A 21,336-nucleotide genomic window follows, 5' to 3' on the forward strand; every position below is an offset into this window, starting at 1 on the left:
GTGTGTGTGTGTGCCTGTGTGTTTGCCTGTGTGTGCGTGTGTGTGTGTATGTGTCTGTGTGTTTGCCTGTGCGTATGTGTTTGCCTGTGTGTGCGTGTGTGTGTGTGTGTGTGCCTGTGTGTTTGCCTGTATGTGTGTGTGTGTGTGTGTGTGTGTGTGTGTGCGTGTGTCTCCCTCCAGCCTGTACGGACAGTTCCGGCGTGCCCCGTGCCAGCGGGGAGGTGTGGAAGGCCTCTAAAGACGGCTGCTGTATGTACCGCTGTGACAACGACTCCATCGTGCTGGTGGAGTACGACTGCTCCGACGTCTCCCAGCCGGCCTGCCACAGGATTGGAGAGGTGGTCATCAGCATGGCAGACGACACCAGCTGCTGCCCACAGAAAGCCTGCAGTAAGGAGACTGGCATACTGTCACTCTTATGGCACTTGGACATTTAAATGACATTACATTTACATTTTAGCAGACGCCTTTATCCAAAGCCAGTAACTGAATTGTCTATCCATCAGTTATCATAAGAAAAAGTAATCTGATATGTCAACGCCATTGGCAGTTACAATGCTAGAAGAAGGAATTATTATTATTATGATTATTGTTATTAAAAAGGACAAATCCTGACTTTCACATCGAGCCTTGATTGACGGTTCCGAGACATTATACTGTACTGTAAGTGATGGGTTTCTGTTCCCTTGTCTGTCCTCCTTCAGTTTGTAACCAGACCCTGTGTGACAGCTTCCCTCCGGATTGTAAGTATGGAGAGAAGCTGGTGTCCTACTTCAGGGAGGACTCCTGCTGTCCTGAATACGTATGTGGTGAGGAGATCTCTATATTCTGAATCTCTATATATGTGTGTGTTGTGTCCAGAGTGTGATGTTTGTGTGTGTATTTCAGAGTGTGGTGTGTGTGTGTGTTGTGTTATGTCCAGAGTGTGATGTTTCTTTGGGATAGTGGTGACCTAGTGGATAGTGAATTGGTGATCAGAAGGTCATGAGTTCAAATCCACCTGGGAACACCACCACTAGTGTGCCCTTGAGTAAGGCACTTAGCCCTAAGTTACTCCAGGGAGACTGTCCCTGTAATCTCTAATTGTAAGTCGCTTTGGATAAAAGCGTTAATGGTTCAAATGTTTGTGTGTGTTTCAGAGTGTGACCCAGAACACTGTCAGTCAGACGTCCCGGCCTGCAGAGAGGACCAGACCCTCATCGCCACCAGGGCTGACGGGAGCTGCTGTCTGGCACACATCTGCAGTCAGTCTCTAACTACCTCAACCATGACACGTTGGTTCTGTATCATTCACAACCAGGTCAAAACACTATTTCATTTGTGTGTGTGTGTGTCTGTGTATGTATCTGTGTGTGTGTGTCTGTGTATGTATCTGTGTTTGTGTGTGTGTGTGTGTGTGTGTACAGTGTGTGGTGCATGCACAGAGATCGTCCCAGAGTGCCAGCTAGGGGAGGTGTTGACAGTGGATGCCAACAGTACAGACCGCTGCTGTCCCGTCTACCACTGTGGTGAGAGAGCGAACACACACACACACACACACACACACACACACACACACACACACACACACACACAGACAACACACACAGACAACACACACAGACAGACACACTGAGAATGAGTCTCTTGTTCCTTTGTTTGTGTAGTGTGTGAGCCGTACCGTTGTCCTGAGCCTGCATGTGTTGTGGGGATGTCAGCCACTGTGATGTCCATTCCAGACCGCTGCTGTCCCCTGCACACCTGTGGTAAAGTACCACAAGCTTGTCCTGTCTTCTCCAAAACATACATTACACTCCAATATGTACATCCTCACCTCGTGAGAAATAATTTCTGTTTCTCACCACCGCTGTCTGTCTGTGTCTTTCAGAGTGTGCCTGTGACAAGATTTTGAGCCCTAAATGTAGTCTGGTAGGAGACTTTTATCACTTTCTGTATTATTATTATTTGGTTATTTCGTTGTTATTTTATTCACTGGCTTTGACATGATGTGTGGAATGTTGTTGTTGTTGTTGTTGTTGTTGTTGTTTTCATCCACTGACCAATGTGTCGTTGTTGTGTCTTAAGGGAGAGGCAGTGCAGGTTGACAGGGCGTTCCAAACAGACCCACTGAACCAGTGTGCCTGTAAGAGGTTTATGTGTGGTGAGTGAACACAGCTTATGTACTATTGATGTTAGGAAACCTCTTTAAAAAAAAGCTGTAGTGGCAAATAATGACACCAGTAATGTACTCAATGTCTCTATGTGTGTGTGTGTCTATGTGTGTGTGTGTCTGTGTGTGCATATGTGCATGCGTGTGCATGCATGCGTTTGTATGTGTGTGTGTGTGTGTGTGTGTGTATGCGCGTGCGTGCGTGTGTGCGTGCGTGTGTGTGTGCGTGTGTGTGTGTGTGTGTGTGTGTGTGTGTGTGTGTGTGTGTGTATGCGTGTGCCCATGTTCAGTGCGTGAGGCGGTGTGTGTGGACGGGGAGCGGGGTGTGATGCGACCAGGACAGACCCTGGTGGAGCACGGTGAGGATGGGGTGTGTCACACCACCCAGTGCACCCGCAGCATGGACTCCACCACCGGCTTCCACCGTCTCCGTTCCTCCAGCACCAACTGCTCTGCCCAGTGCCAACCAGTGAGTGGAATAATGCTAGTGCTTATGTAGCCTTAATGCTAGTGCTTATGTAGCCATAATGCTAGTGCTTATGTAGTCATAATGCTAGTGCTTATGTAGCCATAATGCCAATGCTTAGGTGGTTTAGGGTCCTTTGTGGCTCCGTTGGTAGAACATAGTGCTAACAATATGTAGGTTGTGGGTTCAATTCCTGCTGGGACCATATATAATGAAAAATGTATGCACTCACTGCAATGTAAATCACTTTGGATAAAAGATGGCAATGGCAATGGCATTATGTAGCCCTGGGGCTTAAGCCTAATCTTGGACAAAAGCATTTTCAACATTGAATATGACTAATATAGCCAGGGCTAATCTTCTACTGGTACAGTGATATTGCTGCATACGTATATGCTAATGACATGTTTGTGTAATAGAATCAGATCTACATCCCACCCAAAGACCAGACGACCTGCTGTGGAGTGTGTAAAAACATCTCCTGCCTCCTCCACAATGACAACGGCACCACACAACTCTACAAGGTACAGTAGGACAGTCGATCATGGATCGAATCAGTGTTCAGTTGGACCAAGACATTTAAACTCAACTGTCATTCGCTTCCATGGGGGAGGTTTTGTGTTTGTCACAGAATGTTGAGGCACTCAATGGCTATTCTAGGAGACTATAGGCTACTGTGACATAGTCCGGTCTAACCACTTTAAATGGGTCTGCAATTCCCAGATGGCCTGCAGTTCCCACATTTCGGATGGGTTTTCGTATTGATGTTGTTGAATTTGTTGTTGTTGATCTTTCAGCCTGGTAAATCCTGGGTGTCCAACTGTATGAAGTATGACTGTACAGACACCCTGTCTGGCCCCACCCTGGTGTCCTACTCCTACAGCTGCCCTCCCTTCAACGAGACAGAGTGTATGAAGGTCAGTACATACACACAAATGAGCACACGTGCGCACACACACACACACACAAGCACACACAAACACGCACGCACGCACATGCACACACACACACACACACACACACACACACACACACACACACACACACACACACACATACATGCGAGCGCATGCACAGACAGTTTCGAGGTGTCCTTGAGCAAGGCATTGAACCCCTAATTGCTCCAGGGTCGCTGTCGATGGCCGACCCCTTGCCTGGAGCATAGAATACCAAATTCATGGCAATAAAACAATGATTATTATTATTATTATTATTATTATTATTATTATTATTATTATTATTATACACACACACACACACACACACACACACAAACAGGATTTGAGGCCTGGCTACTCTGTTTGTCATCTCGGACCCCAGAATCTTGTGGGTAAGTTTTCATCAAATCTCCTCCTCACCTAAACCTTAGTGGAGAGATGCCACTCGTGCCCTCTTGTTTACAACTTCACTGACCTGCATGGCCCAAAAATAAAAGCATGGAGTTACAGTAGCTGAAGACATTTTCCATCTGTCTTTCCATCAGCAGTGTGCATTGTCAATTCTTTGTTTGGAAAAAGAGTCCCACCTCCGTTTACAGCACCTCCTTAACTCCTTTCTATTCGTCGATAGAATCGGTGGGGCTGGTTAGTAAAATTCACTGATATTGAACTGTTTTCTCAACCCAGATTGGTGGAACCATTGTAAGTTACATGGACGGATGCTGCAGGACATGTGAGTATTTGGAGGACAGACCACAGCTGTAGTCTCCATGTAGCTGTATGCAGATATTTAGTCTTTACTGCATTATTGTAGCGTTACCCTGAAGTGCATTTTTGATATCTGTTAGTCTGTCAACATGTGTTTCCTAATACATGTTTGCCCTTCAGTTATGTATGTACATTTGCACCATGTAAACCTGACTATAACTACCAAAACCTACTACGCTTCGCTTATGCTTATTGGCTTGGCTTATTACAATGATTCATATACTTTACCTGAACACATTCTAAGAAATATATTTCTTCAGAAATATTATGTTGTCGCTTCAAATGTGTCTCCCCAAAATGTCGGAATATAGAAACAGTTTATATGCTTTTTAATGAAATCAATTAACCATATCATTTAAACACCACAAATTGACTATCCATGTAAATTGGTTAGATCAAAGCTATTTAAATTAGTCGCAACGTAAACCAAGTATATCATATAATATATATTATAATATAACCAAGCATATATTCTGCAAGATATCACTGAAAAGCATATAAATGACATGCAATGGGGGTTTCTCATCTTTGTGTTCATCTGCACGCTGACCATCATGTACCAATAAAGTTATTTGAATTTGAATTTGAATTGAATCCCCCTAGGTACTGGATACTCTCTCTTCCCTTTCCCTGTTAGCCCATTGACACCCACAGTTAACACTAACTGTGAACGAGGTACCAGTCACTGAACAAACAGACAGGACAGAGTCATGGATACACAGAGTTCGGCAAACTCAGTTTGAGAGTTTGAATTTTGAATGGCGACCATGTTGGCACCAAAGGTTCTGTGACAATCGCCTTGTAGTCGGAATGCAAATTAGAATGTTATGTTTTTTATTAAACGTTTGGTGCCAAGATGGAGCATAGTTGGCCAAATTCTGAATATCTCTGGCTCTGAGATAGGAGATGACAAGGCTTGCCAGCACCATTGTTGATATCCAACAATGTACTCCCTTTTTCAGAAACGATAACAGGAACAACTACAAACTTACACAACAAACTTTAAACTTGTTTTGTTAACAAAACCCATTTTTTTCCATCTCTATTTTGTTGCCATTTGTCACCAGTCCTCCTCTGCAGATCAGTACATGACACAGCTAAATCTTTCCCCATGTTGCACTGTCTGGGCAGTGCATTGTTGACCGCCAACAATGTACTGTTGGTAGTGGCCTAGTAGACAGCGCTCTTACAAAAAATGTGCTACCCAGCGCTAAAAAGGATTCTTTGGCTTTGTAAGAAAACCCTTTGGGGTGCCATGTAGTACCCTCTGTCCCTCCCTCTGTTTTTCCACAAAGAGGGTTTTATTTTTTACATGGCAAGCCAATGAACCCTTGTTTGTGCTAAATAGCACCTTTTTTGTTTCTAAGAGAGTGGTTTAGACGTGTGCATGAGTGTGTGGCAGTAGATACTAACCTGTTAGTGTTGGGGGGCACCGGTGTTGGGCACTGTGGATCATGTTTTGGGTAATATGGTATAGCTTGCAGCCATTACAATTGTTTGACACTAACTGACACCCAAACTTTTCTGTGAGTGGTTGATGGAACCAGACTTTTGTCTCCCTCGAAGTCTTCCAAATCACAATAAAGTAGAACTGTAGACTATCACACTGTATGCCATATTGCCCAACTTGTAACATCACCTTCTAACAAGTCGTAGATGTTTTCTGGTGAGTTATCGACTTGTTTATTTTTTCCTGGTATAGTGAACTCGTATTACATCTGACATGTTATATTTCCATCAAGTGTAACATGGATGTCATGAAATTGTCACCTATTTTGTCATCAAGAATAATGCAACCTAATATTACATAAATTATGTCAATCTTATGCTAATTCATTGGGAACATTTAAGTATTTCACCTGCTTAAATCAGTAGATGGTAGACACATAGATAAACACTAAATGTATGTATACTATGTACAGTATCATTCAGCCTATTCATTTTGGCTGCGTTCATAAATTCGCTCTGGAATCTGATCAGCACTCATGGAATGCCTCGTCCAATCAAATTACTTGGTCCCTTTATGACATTGAACCCAGTGTGCGCTCCGGCCCTCTCAGAGCGAATTTACGAACGCAGCCTCTGAATGATTGGCAAGGCAGCCATGTGGAGAAAGATGTCTGTGATGTCACTGCAATTTAAAACCAACTATAATTCACATGTTGGACACTTTTATCCAGTAATAAAATAAATAAATAATGTTTTTAAAGGCGTTTTCTTTTCTACTACTAAGAGAAAAACAACAGTCAGTTAGTCACACCAGGTGCATGCTAACATCAGAACTATGATCCCCGCCACTATTATATAGTATACCACTACGTCTCTTTCTTATTTTAGATTCAGGTGTATAGTTCTTCCCTAGGCGGCAGATCAGAGTTCTGCTCATTCAGTTTTCTTCAGACCAAACCCAAACTGCTGTGGTTTCTCCTTGTGTTTGTGAACACAGGTAAAGAAGATGGGAAGTCGTGCCAGAAGGTGACGGTGAGGATGACGATAAGGAAGAACGACTGTCGCAGCAATAGACCGGTACGTTAGGTTGGAAATAAGAGATGGTGTTTATTTATTGTCAGCAAAGTTTATAACAGTCCCAAGCTGAATGACTTGAATTGATGATAATATCTTTCTTGATAATTATCATTAACACCATAATTGATCGGTTGAGGCTTAATTTATTCATACAAAAAACAAACATCTGAAATTAAAACAATGAACATATTACAATAAACAAGAAAACGTATCAAAGGTACTATTGAATACACTCACACTCACACACGCACACAATTGTTCCAACCCTTCTATAGTTATTCTCCCTCCTTTGTTTGTAGCATTCTTGGAGTACTATTTCCTGTAGTATATATTTTTGGGGCCATTTGGCCAACATGCATATATAATATATAATCTTATCTTATTGTGCATAAATGTAAATGTGTATATATTAGCCTACATGTTTTAGTCTTCTCGACTGCCAGTTAACTCAGCTCAACTAAATCTCCAGGTGAACATTGTGTCATGTGATGGGAAGTGTCCGTCGGCCAGTATCTACAACTATAACATCAACACGTACGCACGTTTCTGTAAGTGCTGCCGTGAGATGGGCCTTCAGCGACGCTCAGTGCAGCTGTACTGCAGTGGCAACTCTACCTGGGTCAGCTACTCCATACAGGAGCCTACGGACTGCTCCTGCCAGTGGTCTTAGTGTCTACACACACACACACACACACACACACACACACACACACACACACACACACGCACGCACACACGCACACATACACACAGATGTGCACACACAAACACAAACACAGACACACACACACACACACACACACACTTACACACACTCTGCTGAGAGACAACTGTATGTCGAGGCTGGAGGAGGCTTGGAGTATAAGCAGGGTGTAGCAGGTTGCGGGGCTTTGCGGCATCTGGAGGCAGGGATCTGGGATCTGGGGATATTACTGCAGCACATGCTGGTGGGCACTATTGACAGAGGATTATACTGTTTAACTACTTAACCAAAAGGTATCGTACTGTACAATTCTTGTCAATATGTTTCCTCCCTGTTTTAAAGCTTCCATTTAACGTCTGTATTTTAAATGTTACAGTTGTCAGCCTAGATGTTCTCTCCACATCCATTGTATAATTTTAACACAATACCGGCTAAAACTGTACTGTGCACATCATGTATGAACATAACAAATTACCGGTACCCTTTACCTCAGTTTAGACAGTACAAATCTGCATACAAGGTTTCAAGGTGATTTACAAGAGAGTTGTAACACAATCCACAACAATAAAGGAGAAGAACAAGTCAATAATGAGAACAGAGAGGGCCTATTGCTCTGGCTCCTAGCATTTCTTTTGTTTAGCCGCGCTTTGAACAACAGACAATTTACTGGTGTATGGATAACCTGTGAGTGCGTGTAGATCCTGATTGCTCTGTTAAATCAATCATAGCTACATTAAACTGATTCGCAGTGAAAGTTTGCAGAGAAGCGTTTAACCAATAGAAACGGCACTTTCCTTCTTCGGTTGTGAATGGCTCCATGTGCGTGACAGTGCGTCATCTGCTGCATCTAGTTATCTTTGAGTCTAAATTCTGTACGAGCATTTTAGATGATTTTAGATGCTAAGCTAGCTGTCAGAGCAATAGCCCCACTGTGTATAATAATATAAGACAATATAGGCGTATGTAGTTGTTCTAAACCAGCCAGACTGTATTTATTCATAGGTAGTCCCACAATGTCTACAACCCAAGTTCAACATACTGAATTCATCCATCAAGTTGTGCTTTGTTTGTACATTTTCCCTGTCTTTTGTGGCTTTTAAAATGAGTATTTTTTACATTTTCAAATTTATATTGAGATGTTTTTACTTTTAGAAATATAATACTTCAGTTTGCTGTATATCAAGGGATATTAAAGATGCTTTATGTAATCGATAGAGCGAGGTGTTGCTGAGTAATTAAAAATCAAGCTGTATGTCGAGCACTTTATTTATTTATTTCTATACAACATAGCACAGCATTTGTTATTTTGTTGAAGATTTTGTCAGCACAAGTAAAGCATTTGGCCCTTACTGTACTTGTCCCTAAATTTGGACCCCTAGCACTGACCTGAAACATCAGACTGTACCAGAATTAGACATTTGGTTGAGTTTTTTTGTATTTCGAAAAAGTTGAAATAATTTATTTTATGAATAATTCGTCAACGTTATTCAATGACAACTCACAGAAACTCAACGGACAATAATTGTTGCCCTCTACAGTATAACCATGTTATACATTTGTCTAATAATGTACATTTCAAGAAAAAATGAAATTGGTGTTTTTTCACCTCCTGATTAAAGTCAGTACCACTGAAATGTTTGGTGTCAATTTGGGATATGATTGATTAGTTTGCCTAATTTAATTATTTGTTTTGTTGTTAATGGGGATATCAAACAATGGCCACAGATTAGAGCAGTTAAAATGAATGTGTACCATACTAATTGTACATTTGCGTTTTCAATAAATATTTCCTTAGAAAATATTGTTTTGTTCTGAGTGGTTCTTACATCATAATGTCACACCATGATGACGTTGCAGAGACTAGTAGTGGGGTTTGCTTTCATTAGGTTCATCAGTATGCTTTTTGTCAGTTGTTCAATATTGTTTATTATTATACCGTTTATCTGTCTAGCATGTGTAGATACACATATTCAATACACAGGCAATACATGAGTTACTTTGGTCGTTTATCAATTTGGGGGATTGAGATTTGAGTCATATAATGAGAGAGTAGCTGGACAGTGTAGAAGCATGACTGCACCTCCAGCCACCTGTCTTCCCTGAACAATGAACTCCTCATTGGACTCTCTTAACATCACACTGGAGCAGGGCTAACCTTAACCCCTCCCTGCAGACTTATTCTGAGTTGGGGCCCCTAACACTCACACACACACACATACACACACACACACACATACAGACACACACACACACACATACACACAACCTGAGTCCTTCTCACTGCACCCCCCTCCCCCCCTGGACTGCAGGCTGCAGCTGTCTACCCCTGGAACATTGGGAGATTGTCCTGCGGTCGAGGCTGAGCCACAGAACAAATGTCCCTGTAGCAAATGGAAAAACAAGATGTCCCCAACAGCCAATACCTCTGGCCAGCAGCTAAGCACCAGTAAAGTGTGTGTGTGTGTGTGTGTGTGTGTACTGTAAGTGTGTGTGTACTGTATGTGTGTTTCGGGGGGGGGGGGGGGGGGGCGATTCAGGCACGTGAGCAGGTTGGCGTGCGCTGTCCCAGCCAGACCCTCCCTACGGTGACGGATTACCGCCATATGGTTGAAGCGTGTCAGCGATACGGTGTCAGGGCCTCCTGATAGATGCGTGCCTTAGCCTTCATAGATTCACCATTGTTTGCTCCAAAGCACTGTTGCTTAAATGATCTTTAGCCCTCGTAAACCATGGAGCAGAATCCTACAGGTGCTCAAAGCTCCAGGAATCCCCTCTGCACACACACACAAACACACACACACACACACACACACACACAGAGTCAGTATTAGGAATGTCATGCCATAATAAATCTAACTTCATGATGTCAAATAAACCAAAGATTTTTCTGATTTACATGCTGCTGTTATCCTGTGGTGTGCAGTCATCCTTCACTATTTTAAAGCATGAAAAGCTTAGAATCCTCCTTATTCAAGGATGAACATTACAAACACTGGCCTCAGGGGCTGGTGAAAGGTGGACCAAGTTGGCAAGGTCAACTTTTTTTTTTTTTACAGATTATGAAAGTGCAGATTGTACCAAAACAAACAAACACACTGGCTTCAGACTGTACTCCATCCCGCTAGCTAGCTAGTTGGCTAACAACAAAGAACATCAAGCTAGCTAGATAGCTGCTCTCAGGGCTGCCAAGTTTCACCAAAAGTTTGGAGTGAGATTTTTTGGCGGTGGAGCGACCCAAAACTGTGCACGTTTTGGCAGCGGCGGCCCCTCTCTCCCACCCAATTATTTGTGCTAGTTTCCTGCAATTTTACATGTTGTTCATAATAAACCAGCACAAGAAATGAAAATAATTAACATTTTATAAAACAAGAAAAAAATTCAGACAATATATCATATTTATGAAATCTTAATAAACAAATACAGTAGCCTACAGTAGCCCCCTCCCCTCTCTGGAAGAGCTGTACAATACACGCTGCCTCAGGAAGGCCTCCAAGATCTCCAGAGACCCAACCCACCCTGGGTACGAACACTTTGCCCGGCTGCCCTCGAAAAGGCGGTACAGGACCATGGCCGCAAGGACAAACAGACTGAAGCTCAGCTTCTACCCCAGGGCCATCCAGGCCCTGAACACAGCAAAGACCTAGGTTCTGGGCCCTGGACAGTCTGGACGGATTGATGGCAGCTGCTGGATTGAAAAAATCAGGTGTAGTGCTGAGGCACAAATGTGTACATTTCAAGCCTGCAAACTGCGACACTTTAAATGAATGTGCAATAACACTATGTGCAATATGACAACCCTAGTCGTTTTATCTGTACAGTATAGTATAGTGGATAGTGTACATAGCCTTTATTTATGTAAACCAGCTCCTTTCCCTTCTTGTTTTTTTAGTTTTTTTTTCTTTCCTAGCACCAGGGGAGCCACCCCTCCCAAATTTCGTTGTTTGGTACCTGTACTATAGCAATGACAATAAAGACCATTCATTCATTCATTCATTCATTCATTCTACAGACTCTAAAAGAAAAATTGGGCCCCATCAACAGGACTCAGCCCCTTGGTCAGCAGCAGAAAGACCCGTGGTCATCATCTTATACAGTGCATTGCTCATAGATGGCTATCATGTTATACAGTACATACCAGGGTTTTTCCTGGGTCAGAATGAGGGCTTGGTGGGTGATTATGTGCGCGCATGGCGCGCCCACATTTTTTTTGAGGGACCCCCAATTGTTGTATTTGTATTGTAAATTGTAATTATTAATAATTATTATTATTATTAATGTACCTGGTTATGTTACAGTAGAGAAACAAAAAACAGTTACCAAAACTGAGTATTTACTAGCTAAGATTGGTATTTCTCGCCGTGAGAAATAGAGATGCGGCGTGAGAGCGTGAGAACTGGTTGAAATGCGTGAGTCTCACGGCGATTGTGTGAGACTTGGCAGCTCTGGCTGCTTACACACAACTAGATCATCACAGGCCCTAAATATAAACAAGACATGTATCACCAACATTTGAGTACAAAGCGTAGAACGTGTTATGGCAGACGACAAGTGCTGTGAATCTCGTATCGAAAACAAGCCTGGTTTGCTAATTATAGTAAGTATTTAGTGATCCAAAATCTGTTGTTGGTTATTTTGAGTGAGGTCTTCAACACTTAAACTTTCTTAATACAAGAAAACGAAAAACTTTTTAAACTTGTCCTTCCAACTTAGATTACTCAGTTAGCAGCGAAGTTAGCAGCCTTAGACCACAGAGCCAACTCTGAGTAATGGGCTGTTTGAACACAAGACTAATCGCAGGGTTTAGCCTGTTGGCACAAGGAAGCAGAAGAAAACAACACAGGACTTCTCACCATGAACATCTGAGCTCTGAAATGTTATAGCAGACATTAGCATGGCCCCAGTCTTTATAGGCTCCAGAGGGGAGCTTGCCAAGTTGGAGCAGGAGAATGTTTTGGGTGAAGGGGTATTAGGGGTGAGGGGCTCAGGGGGGTATTTCATTGTCAAATTCGATCCTTTGTTGTCATTCCTCAATACAAGTTTGAACATTGTGCTTAAGTGTACTGATAATATCATAGATGCCTCACAGTGGTAGTGAGTGAGGGCCCATCAGGGTTTATTGACGTGTTTAAAGTTTCCACATTTGAGTGGAGATGTCCTGACTGGAGCCACTACAGAAAGAGGTGATCTGTTTAAGACATGGTATTCCATCGTTAAATACTCAACATGACAAGGCATCAATCTGCATTATCGAGTTACTGGGCAGACATTCCTTTACAGAGTCTGACCCAAAATGGCCACCATGAGCTGTTGGCATCCACGGAGCACTAGTGAAACAGTATGTCAGTCAAAAGATGAGAAAAAGATGAGAGCTGAAGACATTTTAATGCAGAAAGATGCCTCTATTATTTATACAACAGCATGGGAAAACTTGTCTTTCCAACTCAGATCAGTTAGCAGCTTTAGACCACAGAGACATTTTAATACAGAAAGATGTAACAGACAAATATAACATCATATTTCCACTTACTGGTAGGGCAGAGGGGGAGAGAACTGTTTTGACACATCCAGTCTTCATCACCAACTTGGATTTCTTTACCCTAATCCTAAGTCAATTGATTGAAACCACCGTAACATTTTCATACTTTTCATGATTTTATTTTGGTCTATTCTGGTACTAATACTCATATGAAGGCTGATATTGGCTGAATCTCAAAGATGTTACAGTGAAGGGTCCTCTGCTGGTAACATCTCTACCTCCCGTCCACTCTCCAGTCTTGTGTCACCTTTGTTGTGAGAAGCCCTTTTCCTGATAATAATAATCCATCAAACTTACAGTATATAGCGCTTTTCTAAGACACAAAGGTGCTTTACAAAAATAAGTGAACGGTACAGAGAATGGCACAAATACAAATTGAAAAGACGAATTATGGTTGTGGTAATGATAGGTTTAGTGGGTCACCTCTTCGGATTGTCATTTTCATGAGCCGGGATCCAATTTGATCTCTTTTACATGCACACGGATCTCACTGGATGAAGGTATTTTTCCTTGACCCCCCAACCCACACACACACACACACACACACACACACACACACACACACACACACACACACACACACACACACACACACACACACATAGACTCACAAACACACACACACACACACACATAGACTCACAAACACACACACACACACACACACACACACCCAGCGCTGCTTGGCTTGATCTGTGCCTTCATCAGATTCTGCATGTCCTCTCTCACCTCATCTGTGTAAGATGAAGCAGCGAGAGTCAAACATAGCACATCGTGATCTAAGCGGAGCGGATCTGAATGTGGCAGCCAGGGCACCAGTGACGCAGGGGGGGGATAGTGTCATCGAGTCATACGTCAGGGAAAGTGGGTCAAAAGGTGGTGCCGCCTGCTGCCCACTGATGACATCATCAAAGGGTGACCAGTGGTCGTACCAACCTGGCATCCAGAATGGTAACCAGACACTAGGATGCACAAGACCAACTCTGTGGTGAGGTCACTGTCATGGTGGTATGACCGAAATACACAGTATTGTACAGGGGTAGGTGGTGAGGATCTTATCTGCTATCTAACGTGCATAGGTGAGAGCTGTGGTGGGAGCCTACTGTCCCCCATGCAAATACATGTGTTTAACATTCACCAATAAGCTATTTTCTCATTTATATTTAACACAAAAGTTACGTTTTATTTTCTTATAATTCCTTACTTTTTCAGATTTTGTGAGAAGAGGTGCAATACCGTGGCTTGCTCCATGATCTGATTGCAACAGCTGCTACCCGTCCCCCAAGTCCCCCTCCAATTAACACCAGAAGATCAGAGTCATCATCCCCAACCCCCACCACTGTGTGCCTAATGCCCTTAACCCCAAGAGGTACCCCAGGGGTACTGTAATAAGGCTCTCACCCCCAACACCAGTGGTGTCAAAGGTGCATGCATTCTATAGACTGCGTTTTTCAGATACATACATGTCACTGTGACCATGTACCTTGAGCAACATCAAACCCAAGCGAAGAGACCGATCTTACGAACTGCCCTTTCAAGTGATAGTCCATACCATCCTCTTGGATGCTAATGACTCTGTAGCCATCTCTGATATCAAAGCAGGAGCTCTTATGACCAGCTGTATCAAAAGAAGGTTTGGACAGTTCTGAAGATCTTACGCTGGACATTTTAAATGAAAGGCTACCACAGCATAGTGACTCAATCTTTAGCAAGACAACAAGGAGGTAGAAAAAAAAGCCCCTTGCTCTCTATTAAACACAACAGATGTTGGAGCGGGCTCCGGGCTGGCACTAGCTGCTGACAGCCTCTGATGGGAGGCAGCTTGGAGCGGGCTGGCACTAGCTGCTGCTGACAGCCTCTGATGGGAGGCAGCTTGCTTGTCCCTTTCATGTGGCTGAGCATGTGCCTATGTTGTGTTTTTCTGTCTACTGTATGTGACTGTGTGTACGTGCTCATTTGTGTTGATATCAACAATATTAATATTAGACTATCAGACAAAAAAAGACAATAATAATGTTATAACATGGAGGTTTGAGGTTCAGCTGCATGATGTGTCAAGAAAGGGTTAATGTCGACGGAAACAAAAGAAAGACCAGTCATAAGACAGCCTGAGTCAAGAGGATTAAAGGAAATATGATCAAACTATTCTTGCTTTCAAGCCTTAGTGATGACATCTTCCCATTCTTGGCTACTGACGGAACAACTAGTTGACGCACGGATTGTTCCAGAAGTGTGGCCCAATTGTGCAATCAACCTCTCAAATAGGAACTCACACAAGCGTTCATAATTATCCCTTAACAAAGATAGGCTCACCACTGAGGAATGTTGAAGTCCTTCATGGTGAGGATTAGGTGCCATCATCACAGATAGTGTGATCTGGGGACGCATGCCAGGATGGCCTCTAGTGTTCACCTTCAACATTTTCCAGTTGTTTGACTAAATGTGTGTGTTTTTTATATGTGTTTATTCAAAAGTTTTCACTCTCACGAGACTTATCAGAATAAGCCTAGATGTTCCTTTAGTGACGTTGATGGAATACCCCCCTGATTCAGTTAATTGTCTTGTTCATTGAGTGTTTATGTCCCTGCGTACTATCCGCTTGTTAAGTCGTGACGTATTTCCGGGGCCAACGTTGGCTGAGGCGCTGTCTTCGAGATGCCGAAATAATAATAATAATTAATTATATTTATATAGCGCTTTTCCGAGTCTCAAATACCCTGACAATATGGAGAAAACGGTAAAGTGCTGTGTCCCTTGTTGTATGAATAGATCCGAGTCTAAAAAACGATTAAACTGTCATTCTACCGCTGTAGTTCACAGGTACTCCGGTGCGGAGAATTTCTGATTTGGACTCCGAAATGGCTAAACGTCACTTTTGACGTCAGACTTAACAAGCGGATTGGCTAGAAGGCAATTCCAGGCCCCTCCCCCTAATTGACCTGAAGGTGCAGGTGTTTGAAAGGTAGTGGCAGGAAAAGGCCAGGCACATTTATTTGTATAGCACATATTCAACTGAATGCAAATTGATAAATAATTAAAGAAAGAAAAAAGTGCAGTATAATAACAATTAGAAAGTTCACTTAAAAAAAAAAAGGATAAACCAGAGAGCATTAATTGAGCACTCTTTGTCTGATTTTACCCTGTTTTGTTGTATTTATTAATACTGCTTCAAATAAAACTCAATGTTTGTTGTAAATCAGCTCCTGAGGCCTTTTCCATCTGCATGGGGACTTGGCCAGCATGTCACACTATCTATATCCTGTCTATTTTTCTCTCTCTTTCTCTCTCTCTCCCTCCCTGCCCCCTACTCCTCTTCCCTCTTCCTCCCCCCATCCTTACCTGGCCTGTATCCAGGTAAGCAGAGCGGGGTAAATCTCTGTCACAGATAAAGTGTTGCAGGGTAGATAAAACCTGACATGTCAAAGATACAGGCCCATACCTCTGTTCACTGTGATCAGAGAGATTCCATGACACACATTGGAATGATATGAAGATACTTTCTCAGTAAGATATGGATATCTAACATTACAATTCCCTTGAATGTTGTCATCTATTAATTAGCTTCACAATCCGTTTAACACATGGGCCCAGTATTTCAAAACGGATTCCCTTATACTACAGATAATCCTAACGCAGAAGCCCAGAAGAAGAAGTTGTTGTGGGCACGAGTCATCATGGGCAGTTCTTCTTGAGGGAGAGGAAGTCGGTCTACAGGTCAAAGCCTCATGGGAGTGATTTATTTTTTAAATAACTTTTATTTGTTCAGGGAATTACAACCCTGATTGATGGAGGGGGCAGGTGGAGCTGGTTTTGGGTTGTACCCAGAAGACCCTGCTTTGCCCACCTGTTGGGTAGTATTCTCTGAACAAATAAAAGCTATAAATGTTATATGAATTGAATTGCGAAGCAGCAGAGCCGCCGAGCAGGATAGGGAGAGCGCAGCATGTTTCCTCCATCTATTTTCTATCTGTGTGGACAGTGATCTATGCTTGCTTTCAACCTTTGGGCCCCAGTGAAAAGTGATCCTGCCTCTATTTTTAACCCTGGCACAGGGCTCTTGGGGTTCTTGGGGTGCTTGGCAGGGTCGGCTCGTAAATGACAACGTGTACCCAGAGTACCGGCTCTACATAGCCAACGCTGTACGGTAAGACTGGAAGGGGAACATGGATAGATATCTGAAACATGTTGAACTCGGCTTGTGATGCATGTACGATACATATTCCTCTGTAGAACATACAGTAGGCATAGTAGACGCCATTCTAAAAGCTTGTAAAATTTGAGACAAGAAACTCCCTTGACATTGAAACGGAGTTCTATAGTGTATGTTAAGAGAGGACGAGGGCTTCAATCCAAGTGTGTGTGTTTTAAGGGGAGGCTGGTGGAGGTAGAAATCGGAGGATGGGCACATTGTAATGCATGGAATGAGGAATGGTATGGAATCCAATGGAATGAGGAATTGTATCGAACATGTGTGTTTGATACCATTCCACACATTAAAATGAGCCTGTCCTCCGATTTCTACTTCCACTAGCCTCCCCTGGTGGGTTTCTAGAGAAGACTGTCAGGGCCCCTGGGCCTCTTTTGGTTGCAGGCAGTCAGACTGGCTGGCACCCTCAAAGTAGCCTCTTCATCCAAGGCACAGCTGTTGTCTCCATGACCACAATGGAGAGGGGCCAGGGCAGGGGGGCCCTGTGTGTGTGTGTGTGTGTGTGTGTGTGTGTATGTGTGTGCATTTGCGTGCGTGCATGTGTGTGTTCATGCATTGACCCACTACTACAGAATCAGGCCATGCAGGTGAGAACAGGTGGTGTTAATATGGGTGAATAGAGCACAGAACACACACACACACACAGACACACAGACACAGACACAGACACACAGACGCACACAGACACACAGACACAAACACAGACACACACACACACAGACACACAGACACAGACGCACACAGACACAAACACAGACACAGACACAGACACAGACACACACACACACACACACACACACACACATACACATACACACACACACACAGTAATATACCAGGGTACTCTACTGCCCTCTGTGGGCCAGGTGACCACATGGGCAATTTAACACAAATTAGTGTAATTCTAATCTGGATTAAAACTGCTCCTCAAAAACCCCTCTAACTCCTTTGACTCAGCCTCAGCCATGGTTCTTAAGGTTAGGAGAGGGCCTCCTGCAACACAGGCCAGTGAGGGTCACCCAAGATTCCCCCAATGACATAATGACGTTGAGAAGAGTTTGACGGGCTGACAGCAGGTGCAGCGAAAAACCATTTACACACAGACAGAGAGAGAGAGATTGTGTGTGTGTGTGTGTGTGTCAGAGAATGTGTGTGTGCGCATGCGCGTGTGTGTGTGTGCGTTTGCGCATGCGTGCGCACGTGTGTGTGTGTACATGCATGCGTGTGTGTGTGTGTGTGTGTGCGCATGCGTGTGTGCTTGTGTGTGTGTGTGTGTGTACACTAGAGAAGCTCTGACCAGGGGGTCCTCTAATATGCTGTGATGACGGTGTGAGAAGTGACTGGCATAGCTGGACACAGGCAGGAATGACATCAATGTTGAGGCGGCAAGTAGGGGAGCCTTCAGGGGGAAAGATTTTGCCCACTCTGTGACCGACCCCAGATCCCCCCTACTGTATGGGACAACCTCCCCGAGTACTGCAGACCTCATTGCTCATGTCCAACAACCCCTGAATGTGAGGCAGGGCCTATCTCCCACCGTAGTTTGAAGACCCATCTCTTCAGGCTACATCTTAACTGTACCTCCTAAAGACCCCCTCATCCCCACTACCCCCCTGTACAGTTTCTCTACTATATATATTATTTTTAAATTATATATAACTATATAATTATATATATATTACAGATTCTTCCTTCTTCTAGCATTTTAGCTGCCAATGGCTCCTGATTTTGGCATAGATTACTATTTCTTATGATGACTGATGGATAGACGATTGCCTTAAGTATCTATTGTAAGTCACTTTGGATAAAGGCGTCTGGTAAATGCCAAAAATGTAAATGTAAATTTAAACATGAGTGTGAGGTTTTTCTCTCACTTCACTATCGTTGCACTGTTCACACTTTTCTCACCTTAGGGTCTAGGGACTAAGGGCTGGGGGGGGGGGTGAGGAGTTTAGGGGAGTTTGGCCTGCTTTGATTCCCGTGACTATAGCAGCAGCTGTCTAGAGCTAGCTCCCAGAGACCCATAAATCTCCTCTGTACTGGGCACAGGACACAGAGAGAGGGGATCGCTCTCCACACCCCCAGACTATTACTGTCAGAAACACAATAGTCAGGAAGCATTTAATGTCACACCAGAAAATGCATGATTTATATATTGAAAGCTGTTTATAATACTTTATCACTTTATTACCTATCCTATTACTTACTTTACTTATTTTACTTTATTTATTATTATTATTATTATTATTATTATTATTATTATTATTATTATTATTATTATTATTATTGTTGTTGTTTTTGTATCCTGCTGAACTGCCAATGTCAAAGAACCTAAACCTCAGAATGTTACTTTTGTGTACTACATTGGATGTAATAAAAGCAATTCTGATTCTGATAATAAATAGCGTCAATAAAAGACATGCCATCTCATAATATCACATAGTAATAATAATATATAAATTAATTAATAATGAATATATATATATATATATATATTATTATAATATCACACATTTTTATTGAAATGAAGGAATGTTGTATATGTAACCTGTCTGTTATAGAGCACTTCTGCAATACAAAAGTAATGTAAAAAAAAAACGTATTTACAAAAAATGAAGTTCCAATCCCTGTCCTGTGTCTGTCTGACACACTGAAAGGCTGTTGAGCTCATCGGTTCAGTTTGTCTTTTGCATTTCCTTTACAGCCCATTGCTTCCTGTTCAGGTCACATGTTCATAAAACACGTCATCGCCAGAGTCACTTCAATCGCAGCCCGCCCCCCTGCACCCCCCTGCACCCCCCCCCGTCCCCCAGGTCCCAGACCCTGTCCCTGTCACTTTGAAAGGGCTCAGCCAGGGATTGACAGCGTACTTAACGTGTGTTAACATTGTGATTAACAATTCAATGGGTGGGGTGAGAAAACATCCTGATGTCAGAATCATACGAACGCCCCCAGGCTGTTTGACGTCAACGACAAGCCCAGACACCACTTGTTCCCTGGGAGCCTCAAGCAGGGCCTGGAACCCGGGGAAGACAAGTGATTGGCCAGGTGACATCCACAGAGAGAGAGAGGGGGGGTGGGGGGGATGGGGCGGGGGGTGGTGGCTTGAGCATGACATTTGTCCCCTGTTTTCAGGAAGTAACCCTGCCACCTTATTACACATGGGGACAGATACAGAGAACAGGTCTCTTTGTGTTATCATCTCACTTAACCTTTCACCCCTGGACTGTAGGAAGCCTTGATCTGAGCTGGAGTGTGGACAGGGGCGGACATTAATCTATTCTCAAGACTCTTTCTAAGGAGGGAATCCAAACAAAGTTAACTAAACAAATAAACAATTGGTTTGTTATGTCTAAGTAATATTATGTCTGCCGTTTGTAATCTATTGCTTAAATATTAACAATATAGTTTACTGATATATATTACATCTTTCATTTGAGCCAGTTTCCCATCGATAGTCCTTAATTGAAATCACTTCTAACAACTTTTGTCAAATTATGTTGAATATTTTGGTCAAGCTATTATTTAGCTATTTTGGTCAAGTTACAACTGTAGCATATGGTTGCTCTGAAGGAGAAGGTTGCTCTAATTCCAAACATACCATGTATTCCTGGTGTCCTGATGATTGCATTTATAGTGTTTACTCCACTGCTTCTACAAATCAAGCAACCAAGCTTACTGTACCCAGGAGTGGGTTACACTTTGAACCCATTTCCTATTGTATTTTTACCCCTATAAATACATCCAAGTTATACCACCACTCTTAAAGAGGCAAAAGGTTTTGGCAGTTTGTCTTGCCACTCTCCATACTGAACAACATGAGGCAAGGCATTGGGAACACATTAAGGTCAATCAATTGCTTTTAAGTTGGACGGTTTTTTCAACGTAAGTGACCCTGCTTCCTTTCTGAGGTGGCTGAGAGTCACGCTTGGGTGATCACAGAGCTCTGCTCTGAGTCTGGATTCAGGCTTTGCCATTTGGCCAGTCTCTCCTATGACCTGGAAATCAGTGCACATGTGGCCAGAGGTCAGTTTGGTCCATTT

The 21,336-nt window shown here is 43.0% G+C and overlaps 1 protein-coding gene across 1 annotated transcript in view; it reads left to right on the forward strand.

Moving 5' to 3' along the window:
- otog (otogelin) overlaps positions 1-7,517 on the forward strand; it is a gene marked incomplete at both ends in the record, with an annotated part of 60,723 nt that extends 53,206 nt beyond the window's left edge. The window contains 13 exons of the mRNA XM_080531699.1: positions 181-390; positions 705-809; positions 1,140-1,244; positions 1,407-1,508; positions 1,647-1,745; positions 1,868-1,908; positions 2,065-2,140; positions 2,440-2,618; positions 3,035-3,139; positions 3,413-3,532; positions 4,241-4,286; positions 6,768-6,847; positions 7,317-7,517. Of these exons, the coding sequence (XP_080387825.1) occupies positions 181-390; positions 705-809; positions 1,140-1,244; positions 1,407-1,508; positions 1,647-1,745; positions 1,868-1,908; positions 2,065-2,140; positions 2,440-2,618; positions 3,035-3,139; positions 3,413-3,532; positions 4,241-4,286; positions 6,768-6,847; positions 7,317-7,517 (1,469 nt within the window). The remainder of the gene's footprint in view (positions 1-180; positions 391-704; positions 810-1,139; positions 1,245-1,406; positions 1,509-1,646; positions 1,746-1,867; positions 1,909-2,064; positions 2,141-2,439; positions 2,619-3,034; positions 3,140-3,412; positions 3,533-4,240; positions 4,287-6,767; positions 6,848-7,316) is intronic.
- Between the last annotated feature and the right edge of the window lie 13,819 nt (positions 7,518-21,336).

This window comes from Nansenia antarctica (genome assembly GCF_963989245.1).
Source record: "Nansenia antarctica genome assembly, chromosome: 5".
In the NCBI taxonomy this organism is placed as follows: Eukaryota; Metazoa; Chordata; class Actinopteri; order Argentiniformes; family Microstomatidae; genus Nansenia; species Nansenia antarctica.